Below are 10,105 nucleotides of genomic sequence, written 5' to 3' on the forward strand. Positions count from 1 at the left end.
TTTTTTTAAAGATTTTATTTATTTATTTGACAGAGAGATCACAAGTAGGGAGAGAGGCAGGCAGAGAGAGAGAGGAGGAAGCAGGCTCCCTGCCGAGCAGAGAGCCTGACGCGGGGCTCGATCCCAGGACTCTGAGATCATGACCTGAGCCGAAGGCAGTGGCTTAACCCACTGAGCCAGCCAGGCGCCCCAAATAAATAAAATCTTAAAAAAAAAAAAAAAAAGTGTCCCCCCAAACACCACACTACTGAGGCAGAGCAGAGCGACGACGACAGATCCCGCAGCCTGCAAGGAGGAAAAGGCAGACCACGCGCCTTCCACAGAGAACGCACTTAGCGTTGTTGCCAAACACGTGTCAGACCACAGGGGAGAGCCGCAGTGGGCAGGGACCACACTGGGGGGCACCTGCTGAGACCCCACCCTCGCTGCCCCCGCAGCTCTTGCCTTCAGCGCCTTCAGGGAGAAGGATCGGGACGAGGTGTCTGAGCCGTGTGTCTCCGACGACAGAGCGTCAAACAGTCTGTCGATCTCCGCCTGCTCCTCAGGAAGAAACTGGGAGCAAAAATTCGGCCCCAACTGGCTTCTGCTGTTCCCCATCCCTCCTTGTGTCCAGCACAATTCTCTGCAGAAGACAGCAAGTTAGAGGTCGAGTTAGAGAGCTCATAGAGAATACATGTTAGTAGGTATACACGGTCAATTAATATAGATTTAGGTGCAAAAAAGCGGCTGAAACTCATCTAGGGACGCCTGGGGGTGCTCAGTCAGTTAAGTGTCTGCCTTCGCCTCAGTCATGATCCCAGGGTCCTGGGATCGAGTCCTGACTCAGGCTCTCTGCTCGCCGGGGAGCCTGTTTCTCCTTCTCCCTCTGCCCCTCCCCTGCTTGTGTGCGCCGACAAATAAATAAATACAAACTTTTAAAAGATAAAAATAAATAAAATAAAACTCATCAGAACTAAGTCATGGAGTGGATGTGAATCAGGCAGGAAAACCGGCCCCGACCCCCATGGTCTCCTCCAGCACACTCGTCTGGACTTACTTGGAAACATGGTTCCTACATGCATGTACCTAAAAGGTAGAAGTGTCTGTTTGTTCCTCGAACTCCTCTTATTTTCAAAACCAACTTGTGGGGCACCTGGGTGTCTCCGTCAGTTTTGGATCAAGTCATGGGATCGAGTCCCGCATCAGGCTCCTTGCTCAGCAGGGCGTCTGCTTCTGCCTCTCCCTTGGCTCATGCTCTCGCTCTCAAATAAATAAAATCTTGAAAAAACAAAACCTAACTTGAAAAAAGTCTGTAAAGCTGGGTGATCACATGTACTTGAATAAAATCACCTTGAAAATACCACCCACGAAGCAAGCATAGGACTGGACAAGCTCTTCCCGGGACCCTGCCTCTGGCCCCAGCAGCTGCAAGGGCTGGGGCAGGCTCTCGAAGCTTCCATGCTTCCACGTCCTCCTGTGTGCAATGGGCATCAGCACGCCCTCCGACAGAGGTCGTGGTGACCACTGGGCTAGGCAGCCCAAGCAAAGGGTTGAGAAGGTGCCCCTGACCTTCAAGGGACAGTCACAGAGACGGGCACCCGAAGGCCCGGGGGTCTTGTTCATTGTCACAGACCCCATTACAGAAAGGGGTTGAGTGCCACCCGATCTGGGAGTCAAACAGAAAAGCACAGCCAGAGAGGAAAAAATCTCTTAAAAGGCCAAGTGCTGCGGCTTGTCCCTCCCACCCTAGACTTCACCTGGAAGCCGGCGTCGATGAAACTGCTGGAGAGAAAAGCACCTTCTTCCCCAGCCCAGGAGGGAATAGCCTCCCACCAGGTCAAGGCAGGCCAGCCCAGGCCCCCCAAGATCTGGTTGATCAGTACCCCGAGGGCAAACAGGGTGCAGCCCTCATTTTTCTTCCTCCTCCTCCTGGAGAGATTCACTTAATGTAAAACTAACCACTTTAAAATGAACAATTCACTGGCACTCGGCGCACAGTGTGGGGCAACCACTACCTCCACCAGGTTCCAGGTATTTTTGTCGCCCCCCAAAGGACACCTCGTGCCCATGAGCCATTCCTCCCCAACCCCTCCCCTAGCCCCCAGGGCCGCCAATGCGCCGTGTCTGCGGGCGTCTCTGTTCCCGACATTCCGCATACACGGAATGACACAATCCGCAGTCTTGCGGGTCTGGCCTCTCTCCAGCAGCATCCGGGGTTCAGGGCTCAGCCGCACCGCCGCAAGCGTCCACTCAGTCCCGTAGGGTTGAGCACTGGTGGATGCCAGGCCACGCTGGGTGTACCTGTTCATCTGCTGTCGGACAGCTGGGCCGGCTCTACCTACTGGGTATCGTCAGTAGTGCTGCTACGGAGTCCCGGCTTTCAGGCCGTGGGGGTACCCACCTAGGAACCGAGTCGCTGGGTCATATGGTGACCCAATGTTTAATTCACAAGGAACCACCAAACGGTGTTCCATTTTCCATTCCCAGCGGCAAAGCGCGAGGGTCCCCATGTCTCCATATCCTCCCTGATGCTTCTATTACTTCTCCATTTTTTTGATTCCAGCCATCCTGGCAGGGGACCCATCTGTCCTGCAGAGAAAGATGCAGGCGGGGACTGGGACAGGGACCTTAGAGCACTTGCAAAGGCAGCTGGAGAGCAGGGCTCACACAGCCCAGCTCGGGGCTGTCACTCACGGGCCACCTGATCCAATGCTTCCACTCCTCAAGTTTCCCAGCAGTGTGAGAGCCAAAAAGGAAAACCTCCAGCCTGGACTCAAGGGCCAGTCTGCGGGAGGCTCTCCTCTTCTCTAAAAGGAGGGGGCTGCGCCAGCTGGTGCCTGGTCCCCTCCAGGGGCACAGCCCAAACAACTGCGAAGAAAACACCTGACTGTGCAGGACTCAAAGGCGAGATGAGCCACCATCGCAGGATTTGTAAATGCCCACTGATCTGGGAGGAGGGTAGCAAAGAGCGCAGAGCAAAGGAAGAAGCTACTGGCATCATTGACGCAGCCGTGAACGGGATACGTTCTAGGAACCGTGAGCCCGTGCTATCCGCACTGAGCGTCCCAAGGCCATGCCCCGGAGGAGTCACCCGAAAGAGGACGTGGATGCCCGCCCGCTGAAGGCCAGCAGGGGCACGTGTGCTCAGGCCGCCTCCCGAGCCGCTGTGCAAGGCAGCACGGGCACCTGGGGAAGAGCATGGGGGGCTGGGTGTGGGGCGGGGGCACACGAGAGGAGTTCAGCCTGGACCGGCTATAACTCAGGGACTGGTTATGTTCGTCACTTTCCCCGCAGATGCAGGAGGAAGAGAGGGGAGCTAAGCCACCACTGGGAAGAGCCCCTCGTGTCCGTGTTTATCAGCAGGGGTCGGGGGTCAGCCATCCCCTCCCCGACCCAGGGAGCCTGCGGGGTGATCTGATCTTGGTCTGTACAGCGTGATCTTGCTTTTGCCTTGTTCTAGCATGGCTCTGCGTGAATCACGACCACTTTAGGCAGAAGTAGTCAGAGGGACACTTCCCCACCAGGACCAGGGAAATTCAAGACTCTCTCAAAATCTGAATTCATTTATCAAGTCGCCAAAAATCTTGTCACACGACCCTCCCTGTGCCCCTCATCTTGCTATTCTGAAGTCCTGAAAATGATAAATGTATAAAAATGCACCCTGGTGAGTCTATCTCATTCTCCAATAGGGGCTTCCTGCCAAAAATCATCAACTTTTTCACTTCAGGAAAACCTTAAGGTTTGGGACCTGAGAAGGCCCAGGACATACCTAAACAACTGGAAGGGATGAAGGTCTTGCCACCCCCTGGGATGGGAAGGACTGAGACGTCAGCACAGCTTCACATCAGAGCTGGAGTCCAACAGAGGCATGTGGTCCACTCGGAGCATCAGACTCTAGTCTCCTATCTGCCTCAGAGGGCCCTCACTGTCCACCTCTGCACACCACCACCCTACACAGCCTTTGGGTTCCAAGACTACCCGGTGTTCCTGACTTTCCTAGAACGGACGGTCGCCTTTAACTGAGAGGCGCACAGGCTCTTCCTCACCACCTCTGCTCGCTCTCTTCACTCACCTCTCCAGGTTCATGCCTGACTCACCTGCTCAAATCTGAAAGTCCCAAGAGACTGTGTCCCCCAACCACCCGCCGAGCACCTGGGCCACCTGGGGCATGCTGGTGCCGTGGTGACCCGGGCTGGCCTGTCAGGTCCGCCAGCCCTTTCTCCCACTGCCTGGTGCCCTCCGTGTGCAAATTCCAGGAGGCCAGCCTGGCTCAGAGCCTGAGAGAGCCCAGGCGCTTCCCCACCGGGACTCACTCCCAACCCCTACCGCACTCAGGGGCCCCTTGGCTTAGTGCCACTCGCTCGACCACCACGACCCATCCCCTACCCAGGGATGGGCTCCTGGATGCCCTCATCCCCGCATCCCACGACCCTACCAGGCCCAAGCCATGGAGGGACTCCACACGTGCAATTCTATTTGCTAACCCAGAAGCCACCAGGGAAAGCCGGTGTCGAGGGCAGGAGGTCCAGCCAATGTCACCTCCAGCCTCTCTTTACCAGCGACGCCATCTGACTGCCTTGCCTCCCAATTCCCCCAATATGGAGAAAGCTTCCGCCTGGCTCAAAACCCAGGAATCACCCTACTAGGGGGATACCTGCCTCTTTAAGGGGGACACCTGGAGCTAAAAGGTCACCAACATTTAAATGCCACTCCATGTCCCAGAGGAGGGAAGAGTGCATCTGGGGGCTGTGCCACTATGGGGCCAGAGGTCATGCCTCCCCCAGCACACAGACCCTTCTGCATCTACTCCCTCCATCAGTGACTCAGTTTCCCTGGGCCAGGCCCCATCACAGAGAGCGGGCAGACACAGAGGGGCCTCAGGCGGGCGCCAGCCTGCAGGAAAGATGTTCAGTGGGGAGAGATGGACAAGCACATCCGGAGTCAGGGAAGAGAGAACTCAGGAGTCAAGAGTCACAGATGTCCCAAGGGACACACTGAGGCCAGGTCTTCAGGCTCCTGCAGGGGGTTCACCTGGGCAGTGGGGACCACGTGCACAAAGGGGCTGGGGTGCAAACCCTGACCACTGAGGCGAGGTCTGGTGCGGGGAGGGGAACCAGAGGCTACAGAGCAAGATCCCCTGGTCTGCCCCTGCCCAGCCCACCCCAGCCTCCCCCTCTGACCCGCTAAACAGGTTCCTCCTGTGTTGTCTGAAAACAGACCAGCACCACCAGCCCTCCCGCTGAGGAAGCAGGACAGGGAGGTGGAGGACAGGGAGGTGCAGACTAGCAGCAGGGGGTGGGTACAGGGCAGCACCAGGAAGAGACACCAGGAAATGCCTGGGAACGGGACACACTGGCAACCCAGGAGGGGGAAGGGCGAGCAGCTGTCTCAGGCAGGAGCTACAGACCTGGAGTGAAAGTAGGGAGGACAGCAGCCTCTGGGAATGGGTGCTGCCCCCTGTACCACTGGTCCAGGTGTCTGCGGGGCGGAATGAAGGAACAGCAACGGAAGCAGGTGTCCCCCACACCCCCCCACCACCCCTTTATGCATCCCAACCTCGGTCACTGTGATCCTGCCCGAAGTCTCTCCAACCAACTCTAGGGAAGAAATGAAGGCCTTTGATGCACCCCTACATCTCCCCAAATACAACTTCCTGAACTTTCTTTCAGTCCCTGACAACGGATTTCTCCTGGGACCATCCCAGGTGCACCTCCTTAGGTAAGACAGTCTGTTCTCCTGGCAAGTTGCACATCCAACAACCCCAGGCTGGCCGAGCCTTCCTCAGGCTTACGTCTATCAAGTTCTTTCAGGGGGAAGGACCTCCATGTTACTGAAGACTCCTTACATCACGCTCTCCACCGGGGGTCGTTCTACCCGCCAGGGCCCACCTGGCAACAAGGCTTGCTTATGATGCTGGCGCTGGGTGGGTAGAAAGCAGGGGCTAAGTATCCTGCTCTGCATACAACGGGCCCCACAACAAACCACCTGGCCCCCAACATTAGTAGGGCTGAAGGAGACAAACTGGCTTTCCAAGACGCAGGCCAGTGAGGCAGAGCTCAAGGGTGGGCACCGAAGGGCCAGCCTCTCGCAGAGGGGCCCTGGGTGCTGCCGTTATGCTGGAGGCAAAGATGGGCAGCCCAGAGATCAAGTTCTGACAGCGTCTGGTTTGAGGACTATGGCCATGTTACTAAGCCTTTTCAGCACAATGAGCAAATCGCCAACCCCCGAGTGAGGTGGAAGAGATTCAATCAGGTTAACACAGGGCATTTCATTCCGCTTTTTGGGGTCCAGAGATGGAGACAGACGGGCCCAAGCAAGGCAAGTTTGAATCCCTGCCCAGCAACAAGGGACCCCCTCAGTGCTGGTGGAGAGCCAGGAGTTTTCCTGCAGAATGGAGCTGCCGTTCCGGCTGGGCTCCCCAAGTGGCTCCTGTCCTCGGGGTGCTCTCCCCTCTGGCCCGCCAAGATCCCACTGCTGTCTCCAAGGGGCCACTGTCCTGACAGCAGTCACCTGGCCCTCAGGGCCCCCTTTCTGCAGAGAGTCCAACCACCTCATCTGGACATCGGGGATTCAAGCCCTGTTTACATCCCAGCCCAGCAGTCCTTCTGCAGAAGGTCAGCTTGGGTGGAGTCCCTGCTGGCTGGAAGGTGCCGGACGGGTCCTGCTCCTGCCCCAGGCTGGCTTCCCTTCCTCCAGGGAGCCCTGCGGACTCATCTGCCTGGGAGTGGCTTTTGTTTATCTCCCCTCTGCGCCAGGACAGCCACCAGGTCCGCTCTCCTGGGACAAGGCTAGTAAAGGGTGGTCAACACAAACCGCCCCCAACGCCCCCCACAGTCCAGTATAAGCCCCCACATCCCCTCCCACAGATGCTCCAGTTATCCCCGCGTCTATGCTGCCTCTCTCGCTGCCCCTCCCCAAAACGGGCCACAACCCTGGGATCCTCTGATCTCGACCACACGAAAGGTAGAAGATGCGGGGTGATTCTGGGCCCCGACTGACCACACGAGGAGACCCTCCCTCCGTCGCAGCTGTCCCCCGAGGGCCCCCCCCCACCTCTCCCACCCTGGGGCCCGGAGGAGTGGGCAGCCAGAGAGGAGCAGGGTCCCGGCCCACTCCAGGCACCGTTCTCTCCCGTGTCCAGTGCCATCTCCCCCGACCCCTCCCCAGGATCGGCCGCTAGCCCCGCGCCGCCGGGACAGCACCCCCCAACCAGGTCACCGCAGCCCACCGCCCGAGCACCCACCGGAACCTGCCAGTCAGGCCGCCCGCAAGGATTCCCCCCCCGCCGGAGCAGCCCGCCCTCGTTGCCAGGCGACGGCGCTGACGGGCAGCTGTCTTCCCCAATAGCAGAAGTGGAAGCTGAGGGGGCGAGGCCTAGAAAGGAGTCGGCCAATGGCCGCGCACCTCGTGGGGCGGGAAGGGCGGGACCGGCGGGCCGGAAGCAGCGCCTGGGCGGGGCGGGGTGCCTGCGGGAGAGGCTGGAGAGGAGCTGGAAGCGGGGTTGGAAAGGGGGAGGAAGCGACTTCAGAGCCGGGGCCAGCGAGGAGGACCCGGGGAGGGAGGGCGAGCCCGGGCTTGGGGTCGAGAGCAGCAGCTGGGCCTTGGAACAGCTGACAGGGAAGAGGCGGTTAACCCGTTGCGGGGCGCCCTTGCAGATCCGGACCCGGGCAGCTCTCCTGTGACCACCCACCCCGCCCTGTCCCCTCTGGTTTGGGCCTGGAGCCCCTCCCACCTGGGGAAGTGCCGCCCCTAACCTGGAGCTCGGGCTCCTGCCCACCCCCCTAACCTCCTCCAGGTAAGCAGGTCCTCGGCCTGCTTTCTCCGACTCCTCCTTCCCAGCAGCATTTACACGTGCCCTCGGGGCACGGGTGGCTCCGTCGGGTGAGCGTCCCACCCCGGGTTTTAGCTCAGGTTGTGATCTCAGCGTCCTGAGCCCCGCGTCTGGTCCGCGCTCGACAGGCCGTCTGCTTCTCTCTCCCCCTGTGTCCCCCAGCTCACTTGCTCTCTAAAAAAAAAGAAAGAATAAAAACACGTGCCCACGTGTGTTCCAACCTTGATAAACTGAGGCTCTCTGCCCCCCACCGCCGTCATTCCTCAAACCCCTGAAACCTGGCCCCAGGGGGCCTGTCCCTAAATCCAACAGGCACTCTCAGCCCTTAGGTGCGGGCTCACAGTGGACATCCTCCTTACTAAAAGCCCTCCTTTCTGGGCATCCAGGTCGCCCGTTCCTGGCTCTCTCTTCCTCTCTCCCAGGCTCTTCGGGCTTCTGCTCTGCCAGAGTTCCTCCAGCATCCCTCCCCGGGCCACGCATCGCTCCCTGAGATAACAGCTTTCCTCGTGACTTCTGTTCCACCTGCCGCTAATGCTGCCCCCCGGGCCTGCGCTCTGACCCCGTCTTTTTGCTCATCGGGCATCGCCACAAGAATGCACCTGAAATTCAGCCCAGCTGAAACCAAACTCGGCCTCTGCCTCCAAAACTGCTCCCCTTTGCTTCCTTCCTTAGTGCGTGTCAGCCCCTCCCATGCCTCCCCTCTCTCTCCCAGGTTCCTTTTTACTTCCAAGATAGCTCCTGCATCCACCTCTTTCCGTCTAGGTCCCCAACAGGGCAGTCTCCAGGCCAGATCACAGTAAGAGCCTCCTTCCTGGCCTCTTGGCCTCCGCCACCCCCCAACCCGCAGCTAGCATCCCAGGTCAGCTGGGCTCTTGATCAGGCCCCAGTGTCAGGCACAGAGAAGGCCAGCGGACGGTTTTTACTGTTCCTCAAGTTCACAAGGAAGGCTATTTCTCAAGCACACAGTAAAAGAAAGGCTTTTGCTGGTCTAAGCACTAAGTGATACCTGTGAAGTATATAATGATCCCTTTGAGTAATGAAATTTTTTTTGAAGATTTTATTTATTTACTTGACAGAAAGCACAAGCAGGGGGAGCCACAGGCAGAGGGAGAGGGAGAAGCAGGCTTCCCGAAGAGTGGGGAGACCCATGCAGGTTGGATACCAGGCGACCTAAGCCTAAGGCAAGCGCCTAACAGACTGAGCCACCCAGGCACCCCGAGTGATCAACGTTTTACTGAAAAACAGCTTTGAACTCCAAAATCTTATATTAGCAATACCTTTGCTGTTTGAAATTCCATCACTAAGACTAAAATTTCCTGCTCCCACTGGAGAATTTAAGCCAACTTTGCCAGAGAACAGCCTGGATTTCCAACCCAGGGGCAGATCTCCAGAGTAGCTTTGCGGTTCCCACGGGAACAGGGGCAGTCCACTGTGTAGGCCTGACCTGACGCTGGGCCCTTCCCACACGGCCTGCTTTGCCCCAAGCCTGTGGAAACACTGCTTCTTTTCAGCCTTCACCCAAACTCCACTTTCCACAAAATCTGATGACAGCTCGGTCTCTGTCAGGTGAGCTGCCAGGGGTTCCTGGTGCAGTGGGTACTACGCTAGTACCCACTAGTGCTCTGGGGTTGATCCTGGGGGTCTTAGGCTGGTGGAACCAAAGGTCCAAAAGGACAATGCTTGTCTCTCCAGTTCACAGATGCACACGGAACAGTGACATAAAAGAGAGGTTTGAGACCGATCAAGGGGAAAAAAACAAGCCCATTGAGAGGTTATCATGGGGAAACAGGTGCGAAAGAAATATCCAGGGATGTCTAGGCTTAAGAACTCAAAGGCCATCTGAAAATTTTCCTTTCTTGTGTCAAAGATCTACGGTCTTTCCAAGCTTTTTTTTTTTTTTAAGATTTTATTTATTCATTCAACAGACAGAGAGAAACAGCACAAGCAGGGGGACCAGCAGACAGAGGGAGCCCAATGTGGGGCTTGATCCCAGGACCCTGGGATCATGACCTGAGCTGAAAGCAGACGCTTAACCAACGGAACCACCCAGGTGCCCCTTTCCAAGCTCTCTCTGCCCAGCCTTGTCTCCCCCCTCCCTACCAATCAGATGCTTCGTGGTCATTTCCCAACTCTGAACCTGGACATGGGAGTTCCTTCCTTCCATGGGCCCTGCCTCAGGGCTGCCCCGGCTGGTGACAGGCATGGTTCCTCATGACAAAACTGGTCTGAGAACCAAGGCCTGTGGGCCAGCAGCAGCAGATCCACGACAGTCAACCCCATGTCCCGCAGACGAAC

At 57.6% G+C, this 10,105-nt stretch overlaps 1 protein-coding gene across 2 annotated transcripts in view; it reads right to left on the reverse strand.

The window, feature by feature from the left end:
- LOC111152902 (TBC/LysM-associated domain containing 1) overlaps positions 1-7,232 on the reverse strand; it is an 18,451-nt gene extending 11,219 nt beyond the window's left edge. The window contains exons 1-2 of one of the 2 annotated variants that reach the window (XM_022511635.1): positions 7,223-7,232; positions 445-622 (exon numbers count right to left, since the gene is read on the reverse strand). In XM_022511635.1, the coding sequence (XP_022367343.1) occupies positions 445-597 (153 nt within the window). In that variant the 5' untranslated portion in view covers positions 598-622; positions 7,223-7,232. Of the gene's footprint in view, positions 1-444; positions 623-1,065; positions 1,131-7,222 lie in introns of those variants that run through there. The other variant, XM_022511636.1, reaches the window with a different exon arrangement.
- Positions 7,233-10,105: the final 2,873 nt, after the last annotated feature.

This window comes from Enhydra lutris, unplaced genomic scaffold (genome assembly GCF_002288905.1).
Source record: "Enhydra lutris kenyoni isolate GAN:26980312 unplaced genomic scaffold, ASM228890v2 scaffoldscaffold30, whole genome shotgun sequence".
NCBI classification, from domain to species: Eukaryota; Metazoa; Chordata; class Mammalia; order Carnivora; family Mustelidae; genus Enhydra; species Enhydra lutris.